Source organism: Rhincodon typus, chromosome 38 (assembly GCF_021869965.1).
Source record: "Rhincodon typus isolate 14 chromosome 38, sRhiTyp1.1, whole genome shotgun sequence".
In the NCBI taxonomy this organism is placed as follows: domain Eukaryota; kingdom Metazoa; phylum Chordata; class Chondrichthyes; order Orectolobiformes; family Rhincodontidae; genus Rhincodon; species Rhincodon typus.
The window spans coordinates 3,079,523-3,094,273 of NC_063369.1; the positions used below are offsets into that span (position 1 = coordinate 3,079,523).

The window sequence follows — 14,751 nt, forward strand, 5'->3', positions numbered from 1 at the left end:
AATAGGGCCTCTTAGACAACCTCGTTGATGTTTATGTGTGGAAACACAGAAGATGGGAAAGATACTAGACAAATATTTTGCATCAGTTTGTACTGTGGAGAAAGAAAAGGAGGTTAAGGAACCCAGTGAAATAAATATTGATGTCTTGAAAACACTCCACATTACAGAAGAGGAAGTGCTGGAGGTCTTAACAAACACAAAGTTGGAAAAATCTCCGGGACCTGATCAGGATGTTGTGGGAAGTTAGGAAAGAAATTATGGGGCCACTAGCAGAGATATTTATATCATCTAAAGCCACAAGTGACGTGCTGGAGGATTGGAGGGTGGCTGATATTACGTCTTTATTTAAAAAGCTAGGGAACTATAGGCATAGATACATAGAAACATAGAAAATAGGTGCAGGAGTCGGCCATTCAAGCCTGCACCACCATTCAATATGATCATGGCTGATCATGCATTTTCAGTATCTCACTTCCGCTTTTTCTCCATACTCCTTGATTCCTTTACCTGCAAGGGCCATGTCCAGCTCCCTCTTGAATATACCTAAGATACTGGCCCCGACAGCATCCTGTGAGAGATAATTCCACAGGTTCACAACTCTTGCAGTGAAGAAATTTTTCCTTGTCTCATTCCTGATTGGCTTACCCCTTATTATTAGACTGTGACCCCCCCAGTTCCGGAATCCCCAACATTGGGAACATTTCTTCCTGCATCTAGCCTGTCCAGTCCCATTAGATTTTATATGTTTGTATGAGATCCCCCCTCATTGCTGTAAATTCCAGTGAGTACAAGCCCAGTCAATCCAGTCTTCCTTACATATAAGCCCTGCCATCCCGGGAATCCGTCTGGTGAACCATCGCTGGACTCCCTCAACAGCAAGAATGTCCTTCCTCGGACTAGGAGACCAAAACTGCACACGGTACTCGAGGTGTGATCTCACTAAGGCCATGTACAATTGCAGCAAGATGTCCTTACTCCGATACTCAAATCCTTTTGCTATAAAGGCCAATATGCCATTAGCTTTCCTCACCACCTTTAGCACCTACACGCCAACATTCAGCATCTGTTCCACCATCAACACCCAGGTCTCATTGCACCTCACCGTTTCCTAAATTGCCACCATTCAGATAATAATCTGCCTCCTGTTTTTGCCACCAAATTGGATAACCTCACATTTGTCCACACTATATTGCATTTGCCAAGTTATTTGCCCACTCAGCCAACCTTCCAAGTCACCCTGCAGCCTCGTAGCATCCTCCTCGCAGCATGCAGTGCCACCCAGCTTAGTTTCATCTGCAAATTTGGGGATATTGCATTCATTTCTTTCGTCCAAATCGTTGATGTATATTGTGAACAGCTGGGGTACTAACTCTAAACCCTGCAATACCCAACTTGTCACTGCCTGCCATTTATTCCAACTGTCTGCTTCCTGTCTGCCAACCAGTTCTCTATCAACATCAATACATTACCTCTGATACCATGAGCTTTAATTTTGCTTACTAATCTCTTGTGTGGAATGTTGTCAAAAATCTTTTGAAAATCCAGATACACAACATCTACTGATTCACTCTTGTCCACTCTACTGGTCACATCCCCAAAAAATTCCAGAAAATTTGTCAAGCATGATTTCCCTTTAGTGAATCCATGCTAACTAGGACCAACACTGTCATCGCTTTCCAAATGCTCAGCTATTACATCCTTAATAATTGACTCCAGCATTTTCCCCACCACTGATGTCAAGCTAACTGGCCTATAATTCACTGTTTTCTCTCTCCTTTTTTTAAAAAAGTGGTGTTGCATTAGCTACCCTCCAGTCCATTGGAAATCTTCCACAGTCTAAAGAATGTTGGAAAATAATCACCAATGCAAGCACTATTTCGAGGGCCACTTTCTTAAGTACTGTGGGATGCAGAGAGTCAGGCCCTGGGCACTTATCGAGTTTTAATCCCATCAATTTCCCCAATACCATTTACTGACTAATAAGGATTTCCTTCAGTTCATCCTTCATGCTTGACCTTCTGTCCCCTACCATTTCCAGAAGGTTATTTGTGTCCTCCTTCGTGAAGACAGATCCAAAACATCTGTTCAAGTGGTCTACCATCTCTTTGTAGTCCACTATGAATTCACCTGATTCTAACTGTAAGGGACCTACATTTATCTTTACCAGTTTCTTTTCTCTTCACATAACTGAAGAAGCTTTTGTAGTCAGTTTTTATGTTTTCTGCAAGCTTTCTCTCATACTCTGTTTTCCCCTTCTGAATTAAACCCTTTGTCCTCCTCTGCTGAATTTTAAATTTCTCCCAGTCCTCAGGTTTTCTATTTTTTCTGGCCAGTTTATATATCTCCTTTTTGGCTTTAACACTGTCCCTGATTTCCATTGTTAGCCATGGTAAAGCCACTCTGTTTTACTCTTACACCAGACAGGGATGTACAATTGTTGAAGTTCATCCATGCATTCTTTAAGTGTCTTCCATTGCCTATCCACCGCGTAAGTATCCTTGGCCAGCTTATCTTAGTCAATGCATACCTCATACCATCAAAGTTAGCTTTCTTCAATTTCAGGACCCAGTCTCAGATTTAACTGTGTCAATCTCCATCTTAATGAAGAATTCTACCATATTATAGTCACTCTTTCCCAAAGGAGCTCACACCACAAGGTTGCTGATTAATCCTCTTTTATTACACAATACCCAGTCTAGGATGGCCTACCCTCTAGTTGGTTTCTCAACTTATTGGTCGAGGAAACAATCTCTCAAACATTCCAGGAAATACTCCTCCATCGCATTGCCACAAGTTTTGTTACTCCAATCAATATGCACATTGAAGTCACCCATAATAACTGCTCGACCCTTACTGCACAAATCTCTAATTTCCTAAATGATGCCATCCCAACCTCACAATTACTGTTTGGTGGTTTGTAGACAACTCCCGCTATCATTTTTTCCTCTTCGGTGTTCCGCAACTCCACCCATAATAGATTGCACATTGTCAAGGCTAATGTCCTTCCATACTATTGTGTTAGTTTCCTCTTTAACCAGCAACACTACCCCATCTCCCTTTTCTTTCTGTCTATCTTTACTGGAAATTAAATGCCCCTGGATGTCGAATTCCCATCCTTGGTCACCTTGGAGCCAGGTCTCAGTGATCCCAACTACATCAATATCCATTAATAAATGTATGCACAGTTAATTCACCCAACTTATTACAAATGATCCTTGCATTGAGAAACAGAACCTTCAGGCTCATTTTTTTGACATTTATTGCCCTTTCAGAATTATAATGTAATGCGGCCTTTTTTGATTTTTGTCATTGGTTTCTCTGCCTTCCACTTTCACTTTTCCCCTTACTGCCTTTTGTTTCTGTCCCCACTTTACTTCCATCTGACATCCTGCATTGGTTCTTATTACCCTCCAATATTAGTTTAAACCCTCCCCAATAGCACTAGCAAACACTCTTTCCCCCCCGCCTCCCCACCCACCTCCAGGATACTGGTACCAGTGCTGCCCAAGTGCAGACCGTCTGGTTTATACTGGCCCTTCCTCCCCCAGAATCGGCTCCAGTGTCCCAGGAATTTGAATCCCTCCCTCTTGCCCTATCCCTCAAGCCATGTATTCATCTTAGCTTTCCTGCCATGCCTACTCCGATTAGCACATGGCACCGGTAGCATCCCAAGATTATTACCTTTGAGGTCCTACCTTCTAGCTTACCTCCTAACTCCCTAAACTCTATTTGTAGTACTTCATCCTGTTTTTTACTTATATCATTGGTGCCTATATGCACCACTATCCCCTCCATAATGTGCCCTACCCCCTCCATAATGTGCCCTACCCCCTCCATAATGTCGTGCAGCCGCCCTGAGACATCCTTGACCCTTGCACTAGGGAGGCAACACACTATCCTGGACTCTTATTTGTGGCCACAAAAATGCCTATCTATTCCCCTTACAATTAAATCCTCTATCATTATAGCTCTGCCCCTCTTTCCCTGCCCTCCTGTGCAGCAGAGCCAGCCACGGTGCCATGAACCTGGCCGCTGCTGCCTTCCCCTGCTGAGCTATCTCCTCCAACAGGTATATCTGTTTTGGAGGGAAATGACCGCAGGGGACCCCTGCACTGCCTTCCTACTTTTCCTCTATCTGGTGGTCACCTATTCCCTGTCTTTCTCAGTAATTTTTTTCTGCGGTGCGACCAACTTACTGAATGTCCTATCCACAATTCCCTCAGCTTCACGGATATTCCAAAGTAAATCGAACTGATGGCAGCTCCAGAGCCATCAGGCGATAAGGCAGGAACTGCAGCTGGACACACTTCCTGCTCATGAAAGAGTCAGGGACATCACAAGGGTCCCTGAATTCCCATATTGCACAGGAGGAGCATGACGCATGTCTCCTGCCATGACTTAACCCTTAAGTTAACAACAACAACAGCAGACCTCTTGAGTCTGACATTAGTGATGAGTAAGTTGTTGGAGGGGATTCTGAGAGATAAGACTTAAATGCATTTGGAAAGGCAGAGACTGATTAGAGATTGTCAGCATGGCTTTGTGTGAGGAAAATCACATCTCACAAATTTAATTGAGTTTTTTGAGGATGTAACAAAAAAGATTGATGAGGGCACAATGGTAGACTTTGTCCAAATGGAAGCAAAAATAGATGGGGTGGCATGGTGGCTCAGTAGTTAGCACTGCTGCCTCACAGCGCCAGCGACCTGGATTCATTTCCACCCTCTGATGACTGTCTGTGTGGAGTTTGCACATTCTCCCTGTGTTTGCATGGGTTTCCTCCAGGTGCTCCGGTTTCCTCCCACAGTCCAAAGATGTGCAGGTTAGGGTGGATTGGCTATGCTAAATTGCCCGTAGTGTTCAGGGATGTGTAGATTTGGTGGGTTACAGGGGGATGGGTCTGGGTGGGATGCTCTGAGGGTCGGTCTGGACTTGTTGAGCCGAAGGGCCTGTTTCCACACTGTAGGGATTCTATGACTTTTTGAAATTGCTGGAAAAGCTTAGCAGATCTGTCAGCACCTGTGGAAAGAAATCAGAGTTAACGTTTCAGATCAAGTGACCATTCCTCAGAAGTGTCAACCTGAAATGTTAACTCTGATTTCTCTCCACAGATGCTGCTAAATCTGCTGAGCTTTTCCAGCAATTTCTAACTTTGCCTCTGATTTACAGCATCCACAGTTATTTCAGTTTTTATTATCTCATATGGACTTTAGTAAAGCCTTTGTCAAGGTTCTGCATGGTAGACTAATTAGTAAAGTTAGATCACATGGGATTCAGGGAGAGCTTACCAATTAGATACAAAATTGACTTGATGGTAGGGAATAGAGGGTTGTGGAGGAGGGTTTTTCATGCCGGAAGCCTGTGACCAGCGGTGTTCCATAGGGTTTGGTGCAGGGTCCACTGTTGTTTGTCTTTTATGTAAACGAGTTGGTTGAAAATTTAGGAGGCTTGTTTAGTATGTTTGCAGATGACACCAAAATTGGTGGTATTGTCAATAGTGAAGAAGGTTATCTAAGGTTAGAAAGGCATCTTGATCAATTGGGATAATGGGCTAAGGAGTGGTAGATGGAGTTTAATTTGGATAAATGTGAGATATTGCATTTTGATAAAACAAACAAAAGCAGGACTTGTACAGTTAATGGTAGTGCCCTGGGTATTGTTGTTAAACAGAGAGACCTAAGGCTTCAGGTACATAGTTCTTTGAAGGTTGCATCAAAGGTAAATTTAAGGGTTGCTAAGAAGACATTTAGCATACTTGCCTTCATTGCTCAGACCATTGTGTATAGGAGTTGGGACGTTGTGTTGATGTTGGGCAAGATGTTAGTGAGGTCAACTTTGGAGTACTGTGCACAGTTCTGATCGCTGAGCTGTAGGAAGGATATTATTAAATTGGAGAGGGCTCAGAAAAGATTTACCAGGATGTTGCTGGAACTGGAGGATTTGAGTTATAAGAATAGGCTATAGAGACTGGACGTTTTTCACTGGGGTGTAGGAGGTTGAGAGGTAATCTTATAGAGATTTATAAAATCATGAGGGGCATGAATAGGGTGAATAGCAAAGATCTTTTCCCTCAGCTGTGTGAGTTCAAAACTATGGAGCATATTTTTAGGGTGGGAGGAGAAAGATTTAAAAGGGACCTGAGGGGAAACTTTTTTCACACAGAGGATGGTTGATGTATGCAATGAACTGCCAGAGGAAATGGTAGATGCAGGTACAATTACAACATTTAAAAGATATTTGGATGTACATGAATAGGAAAGGTTTAGAAGTGGGGCCAAATGCAGGCAAGTGGGACTTGTTTAGTTTGGGAAACATGGTCAGCATAGATGAATTGGACTGAATGGTCTTTTTCTGTGCTCTATGACTCTATGACACAGAATCCATACAGACTACAAATTTAGTCAGGAAGTTTAGAACTGGGTGTCTTTAGGATTGTGTTAATATTTACTGATTCCCAGTACTATGCCATAATACCCAGTTGCTTCCTGGGAGTGTGCTAGTAATTTGCAGAGAAACCTGGGAGTGTCACTATTTGCAGTGAGCATCTAGGATTGCACCAGTAATTTCGGGAACGTCCTGACAATGAGTTCTGGGAATGTGGCAGCTTTTACTGGGAGTGTGCTAACGAACACTCTTCAGTACATACTGTGAGTGTTCATAGGAGTTATTGGCATCATACGAATCTTTACAAAAAGATCCCATAATGAAAATTTGATACTCAGTATTTTAAACAGCTTATTTCCTTCTTTTAAGATTGGGTTTCTGTTAGGAAGAACAAAGCCACTCTATTCTATCTCATCCATTTTATTTCTCTTCATCTGTCTTTTCCCATCTGTTCTTTCCAGCAATGAGGAGGGGAACAATAAAAAAGAGCAAAACTGATCTATTGAATCCTGAAGAGGGTGAAGATCACCTGGCGGACATTTCCTCTGTTGGTGAGTGTTTACATAGTATTGCTATCAGTGCTAAATTAAAATAGAAATTGAGAGACACTGTTAAAAAAAAAAAAAAACTGGGATTTTCCAAATGTAGTATGGAATTAAATTGGACTGGGGGTGCACTGGCGTAGTGGTATTTTTGCTAGAATAGTAATCCAGAGACCCAGGAAATGTTCTGGGACCTTGGTTCAAAACCCATCATGGCTAATGGTCGAAAATTGAATTTGATAAAAATTGAGAATTAAAAGTCAAGTGATGACCACGACAGTATTGCCGATTATCGTAAAAATCCATCTAGTTCACTAATGTCCTTTAGGGAAGGAAAACAGCCATCCATAACCGTGTCTGGCCTATATGTGACTCCAGACTCTCAGCAACTTTGAGCTGCCTTCTGAAAGGTTTTAGCAAGCTATTTATCAACCACTAAAAAGCCTCAAAAAAGGAATGAAACTGATGGACCATTTGCCATCGTAAAAGGCAGCAGCAACAACGTTATCAAAAATCAGCCCTTTCAGCCATGTGAAGTCCTTCTTACCAACATCTGGGGGCTAGTGCAAAAATTAGGAGAGCTATTTCACAGACTAGTTAATCAACATACACATGGAATCTTACTCCACGTGCAGTGTCCCAGATAGCACCACTGTCCCTCAGAAATGGCTGTCCCGCTGGCAGGACAAACCAGCATAGGAGGCACCACAGTGATATACAATTGGAATCCTCTACATTGATTCTGGACACCATGAAATTTCATGGTATCAGATAAATCAATCCTGCTGATTACAATCCCCTACACCACCCCCCTACACCATCCCCAACCAACACATCCTTTCAGCTGATGAATCAGTGCTCCTCCACATTGAACACCACTTGAAGGAAGCACTGATGGTATAAAGGACACAGAATGTACTCGAGGTGTGAAAGTTCAATGTCCATCACCAACAGTGGCTTGGTACTGACTGAGCTGGTTGAGTCCTAAAGAACTTAGCTCGGCCTGCAATAGGTGGTGAGAGAAAAACATACTTCATGTCATCCTCACAAGTCTTTCTGCTACAAATGCATCTGTCTATGACAGTGTCTGTAAGAGTGACAACTGTGCAATCCTTGTGAAAATGAAGTTCCATCTTTGTGTTAAGGATACCCTCAAATATATTGGGTGGCACTATCACCGCCAAATGGGATAGATTTCAAACAATCTAGCAACTCAAGACTGGGGTGAGGTGCCAATTGATGATGTGCTGTGGGCCAATAAGAGCACCAGAATTCTACTTCCACACAACTTGTAGCCTCATGGCCAGGCGTACTGCCCACTTCACCCTTACCACTAATTCAGGAGATTGACCCTATTCAAAGAAAAGTGTAGCAGTGTGTGCCAGGAGAAGCACCAAGCATATCTAATGATGCAGTATCGACCTGTTGAAGCTAAAGGCTAAGTAATTCCACAGTGAACAGTTCAGATTTAAGCACTGCAGTCCTGCCACATGCAGTTGTGAATGATGGTGGACAATTAAAGAACTCGCTGGGGAAACACAGCATCCCCAACTTCAAAAATAGTGGATCCCAACACATCAGTTCAAAAGATAGAGCTCAAGCATTTGCAATAGTCTTCATCCGGAATTTAAGAATGGATGATCTATCTTGGCCTTTGCCAGAGATTCCCAGCACCACAGATGTAGTCTTCAGGCAATTCAGTTTATTCCACATGATGTCAATAAATGGCTGAAGGCAATGGATACTGCAAAGGCTATGGCCCCTGACAACATTCCGGCAATAGTACTGATGACGTATTCTCCGAAATTCCAAAGGTGAGGTGAAAGTGATTGACCTTAACATCAAGTTCATATTTAACCAAGTGTGTATCAAGACACCCTAGCAAAACTAGAGCTATTGGGAATTGGGGGAAAACTCTGCTGATTGGAATCATACGTAGCACAAAGGAAGATGGGTGTGGTGGCTGGAGGTCAGTTATCTCCGATCCAGGGTGTCACTGCAGGAGTTCCTCAGCGTAGTTTCCAAGATCTAAACATCTTCAGCTGTATCATCAATGACTTCCCTCCATTGTAAGGTCAGAAGTGGGGATGTTCATTGATGTCTGCTCAATGTTCACCATTCATGATTCCTGAGATACTGAATCAGACCGTGTCCAAATGCAGCAATACTTGGACAATATCCAGGCTTGGGCTGACTAGTGGCATGTAACATTCATGCCGCACAGGTAGGAGGCAATGACCATCTCCCAACAACAGAGAATCTAACCATCACTCCTTAACATTCAATGGCAGGACGTTCACTAAAATCCTCACTGTCAACATCCTGCAGACCAGAAACTGAACAGAACTAGCCAAATAAATACAATGGCTGCAACAACAGGCCAATGGCTAGGAACCCTGTGGTGAGAAACACACTCCTGACTCAACAAAGTCTGTTCACATCTAGAAGGCACAAGTCATGAGTGTGGTAATACTCCCCACATGCTGAGATGAGTACAGCTCCACAACAGTCTAGAAGCTTGACACCATCCAGGACAATGTAGTCTGTTTGATTGGCACCACACCTACAAGTATTCAGTCTCTCCGCTACTGATACTTAGAAGCAGCATTATGTACTATCTATCACAATGGATCCTTAGGCAGCATGTTCTAAACACACTACTTCTACCATCTAGAAGGACAAGGGCAGCAGATACATGGTAACTCCACCATCTGCAAGTTCCCCTCCAGTCCAGGCAGCATCCTAATTTGGAAGAATATTGCTGTTCTTTCAATACAGCTGGGTCAAATTCCTGCAACTTCCTCTCCAATGGCATTGTGGACCTACCTACATCAAATGGGTTGCAACGTTCAAGAAGATGACTCACCCTCACCTTCTCAAGGGCAACTAATAATGGGAAGTAATGCTGGCTCAGCGAGTAACACCCACATCCAACAAACAAATAAAAAATAACGACCAGTCAACAGATTAAATTCTAGGTTCGTATCCAGTTGGGTTGATGACACCCATAGAAGTAGTAAAGGAGTCTAAGCTACCTTCCTGCTCTCATCACTGCTGTTTAGATTTGCACATGGAGAACAGATGGAGTGTGATCGATTAAATTATAAACATTTCATTTTTAATTATCTGATCCTTTGGTTAGAACCAGGTGAGGAGGTGTGAATCAGCTTCCCTCTTTTCAACCTCCTTGGTTGGCTACAATAAAAATGTTTTACAGTAATTTACAGCGAGGGTTCCGTTTCTGAGCAGCCATGCGAATGATGAAATTCACAAGTGTGGAGCCCTTTTAAAAGGTCGAAAATATGTGAAATATCGCGGAGACGTGAGTTTTGCCACAGATGTTGAATTTTGTTGCTACTTACTTTTTGACGCAAATAGGTGAATTCGCAAACGCATGGATACCGAGGATTTATTCTAAATTCTTTTTAGCATGCATTTATACCTCACTCCCATTAAAATGTAATTACCTAGTTCAGCAGAAACAAAAAAGTTACAGTTACAAGGCTTTCTTGCGTGAATTGAAGGTCAATTTTATTTCTTGTTGGCCCTGAGAAAATAATAAAGGCACAACAAACATGTACACAAACACAAATACCAAGTTGAAAGGTGATTGTGACTGCACAAAAATAAGATGAAAGCACATGCAGTTTTGACGTCCTTAGGGTGTTCTTGAGATATTAGGTTTTAACAAAATACACCAGTTGATTAGAAATTTTCTGGATCAGCAGCCCATGAAAATTATAGATATCATTAAGTCATGGGTGTTCAGATTTTCCTCCAGTTTTTTTTTGTCATCTGTTCCTTCGTCTTTACATAGAAAGCAGAGAGAGAACCTTCTCCAGTTCCAGTCACAAATACGTCTCTGCCAAATTAGTTACTTTAAATATAGATCATTCGTGTATTTCTGAGTCTACTTATTGTCTCTGAGCTAGATAATTATAGGTGATGATTTTCATCTCCTATGTATGAACTTCTCATGAAAGTCTAAACCAAACAGAAGGTGTACTTTTCTTAATGCCTGACTGGTTTCAGTCTCTCTTGATAAAAATAGTAATTTCATTTCAGTCTGGCTCTTGTTTATTTATGGTTTCATGAAACATGGCCCATCCTGTGGTCATTTTAAAATCAGCGTGTTTTCCTTTTTGGAATCGGCCCTTGAAAGTCCTAGATGTTAAAAACTGATGATGGAAGTAGAAAATTACTACTCTGTATTTTCTCACTATCATAAAGCCTTTCTGAACAGTTTTAAGTGTTCCAAAAAAGGATTTACTAAACTGCCAATCTCATCTCCACTGATGTATAAAGTGACACAACGAAACAATAACTAATGTCCTTGCAGTATACAAAATTCATTTAAGTCAAGAATTTTTCTTGCTTCTTCATTACTTTTCATCATGGATTGGACTTCCTGAATGATTTGGTGGGTTAAACACCTCATCTGGTATGTTACTGAGTCTTATTTACTTGAAGAGCAGTAGTTCCACAATTGGTCATTGCTGATGCACTGATCTGAGTGTTGCAATTGGCTTCTGTGCAGCTGTGCTGCACAGGAAGAATGGAAAATCATCCAGAATTATTGCTCTTGATTGCTACAGGAATCTACACAGTTTGTGGATTTAAATTGAGGGTAGAATTCGACTTGATTGTGATTGTCCCATGGTTGAAGAGGCTGCACATTTACATCGGATGTTGAATAGCAGCCAGTCCTCATCAAACTGTACGTTAGTGCATAGCTTCAAGAGAGGAGGGGAGAAGGGAAAGTAACATCAGAAATTTTGATCAGCATTCTAATATGATCTTTTTAATAATTGTCTGTCTGTTATTGTTATTTTCTCCTGAAACAGGATCTCCTTTTACAAGAGCAAGTATTAAAAGTGCCAAACTTGAGGGGTCTTCATTTTTCCGTAAGAAGGAAAGACGGTTTCGCTTCTTCGTCCGACGGATAGTGAAAACTCAGGCCTTTTACTGGACTGTCCTTAGTCTGGTAGCACTCAACACATTGTGTGTTGCAATTGTACACTACAAGCAGCCAGATTGGCTCTCCGACTTCCTCTGTAAGTGCTTCAGAATATTTATATGTATTGTATATCAGCAATGGTTGTACATAGGCTGGATTGTACAATGTATAGGTAGATTAAGAAAGTGGTAGGATTTCATCTGCAATATTGTCTATGTCTACTTCAATATTAAATCCTCAAAGCACAGTTCTATTTTAATTGCTATTTACTGTGCACTCTATAATTAAACAGAGGCTTATGTTTTGCCATTAATAAAGGAGAGGCAGTGGTCTCGTGGTATTGTTACTTGACCAGTAATCTAGAGACTCAGGTAATGTTCTGCGGTCCTGGGTTTAAATCCCAGCACAATAAATGATAGAATTTGAATTGAATAAAAATCTGGAATTAAAAGTCTATCACTTAATGGTTGGAACCATTGTTAATTTTCGTAAAAACCCACCTGGTTCCTCCAGGAGAAGAAATGTCTGTCCTTACCTCACCTGACTCGGCAGAGTCAGTGAAATGTAGTTGACTCTGAATTGCCCTCTGAATTGGCCTAGGAAATCACTCATTTGTATCCAAGGGCAACTAGGAATAGGCAATAAATGCTCGCACAGCCAGCAATGCCCACATTCGATGAGTGAGTGTAAGATGTGAAATACTATTGAGTTTTTAGGCCTCTTGGCCTTAGGCCATTGGAAAGGTTTAGGCCACCCAGACTGAGGTTATTTTAATGAGGCGGGCTGTTGCCTGACACCTGGAAAACTCAACTATAGGCTAATTGTACAGAATGCCTAAGAAAACCACACAGGAATAGCATATCCTGCATGTATCATAGCAGAAAAAGATCTATTATAATCGCAGAACTTTATAACTATTGTGGATTTAAATGTTATAATTTATAGTAGAACAGTGTGTCCTACATGTTATTTAAAAAGAAGACCTTTTAGATATTGTATAACAGCACAGCTTCTTTATATTAAAGAATGTTGCCATCTTCATGGACAAATTCCTCCATACCCATTTTTAATGGAAGCAGCCTTATGTAAAATTAAACAAGAAGCGAAATTGCTGGAGAAACTCAGCACACCTGTGGAGAAAAAGCAGAGTCAATGTTTAGGTCCAGTGACCCTTCTTCAGGACTGGACCCAAAATGTTTCTTTTCACAGATGCTGCCAGACCTGCTGAGTTTCTCCAGCAAGTTTTGTTTTCTGTTCCTGATTTCCAGCATCTGCAGTTCTTTCTGTTTTTGCTTAACCTATGTAAACTTGTCTATAATGCTGTCTTGTCTTTGGTTAAATTATTAACTGATTGTCTTTTCTCCTTCATTTTCAGACTATGCAGAATTCATTTTCTTAGCACTCTTTATGTCAGAAATGTTTATAAAAATGTATGGGCTTGGGATTAGGCCTTACTTTCATTCTTCTTTCAACTGTTTTGATTGTGCGGTAAGTAGCAAGTAACGATTTCTTTGTAAGGTTTTATTCTTAGAACTCCCTATAATGTCTCAGTTGGTAAATGCACTGCACATTGTGGATCTGAGGCATAGACTAGGGAAGACCTGAATTCCAATGTCTCCTTGTGCTCATTTTGCTGACCTTGCCGCATGGACGCACAGAGAATGAGTTAGTGGACATGGTGGGGCATGGAAGTTTTACTTAAGGTTGTGGCAGCACATTCAGGACAGGAAGATGGGAATGTAGGATTGATTAATCTTTTAAGAAAAGTTAGTTCCTGAACTGATCAGTTAGTTTGTTGAAGAGTGGAGAAGCTGAGTCATGGAGATTCACTCTGCAGTAGGCTTTGAATGTGATGATCAAAAGAAGAGTTGGTAACAATATTTTAATATGTGCTGTTTATTTTTTTTTCTGGGTGATATTTTTAGTTAAAATGTAAGTGTTCAAAACAAAAGACCAGTGAATAAACCTTCACAAACATGTTCACAATTTTGGCAGACGTCACTTATTGTGGAGATATGACAGAAAAGTATTATTCTTTCTTAGGCTAATATCCAGCTTTGTATTTTTCCAGTAGCATGCATTGGACAGTGAAGGTCTCACTGTTCCTCCCCTCTATTCTATCTCTGTGAGTAAAGACTAAAATAAAGTTAGGTCATTGCTTTGTGTATGACCATTGATGTGTACTCTGAATCAGATCAACCTGTCATAAAGGGTTGCACTGGAAACACTAGCCTTCTCTCATTCCAATACTGATTGATTTACTGTTTATTCACAATATTTTTGTTTCATTTTTGCTCTCCAGTAATGTGTGAATCTGTACTCTCTTATTTCAGGTTATTATAGGGAGTATTTTTGAAGTGTTCTGGGCTGCTGTTAAGCCAGGTACCTCTTTTGGCATCAGTGTTTTACGGGCACTCAGGTTACTTCGAATATTCAAAGTTACAAAGTAAGTTTTCCAGTTTGCCATCCTGTCAGTTTAATATTTGGCAGGTAATATTGATGGTCACATATACCAGAGTGTACAGAGTTTGTTGATATTCACTGATCCAGATTTTCTGGTTGGAAAATTTTTTTTACAGCAATGTGCCCTGAAAAATGTACCAGGACCCCTTGGAGATCCCAACACATTGACTATATAAGAATTACCTGGGAAATTTGCTGGACAATTATCCTGCATCTGCCACCCTCTGAAAAAGTCTAAACCCTGAGGGATACAGAAGTTTCCAACTCATTTACCTGAAAAGTTACCCAGGAAAAGCCAGGACAAATAAAATCTCCTCTAATTCCTGGATAACAAAAGAACTGAACTTCACCACGCTTCCAAATAACCGAAATCCCAGACACCCTCAATTTGAAACTGTGTTCACG

At 41.2% G+C, this 14,751-nt stretch overlaps 1 protein-coding gene across 1 annotated transcript in view; it reads left to right on the top strand.

The window, feature by feature from the left end:
• LOC109912552 (voltage-dependent P/Q-type calcium channel subunit alpha-1A-like) overlaps window positions 1-14,751 on the top strand; it is a 547,201-nt gene that overhangs the window by 280,112 nt on the left and 252,338 nt on the right. Inside the window, exons 11-14 of the mRNA XM_048617794.1 lie at window positions 6,846-6,935; window positions 11,771-11,980; window positions 13,259-13,371; window positions 14,217-14,329. Of these exons, the coding sequence (XP_048473751.1) occupies window positions 6,846-6,935; window positions 11,771-11,980; window positions 13,259-13,371; window positions 14,217-14,329 (526 nt within the window). The remainder of the gene's footprint in view (window positions 1-6,845; window positions 6,936-11,770; window positions 11,981-13,258; window positions 13,372-14,216; window positions 14,330-14,751) is intronic.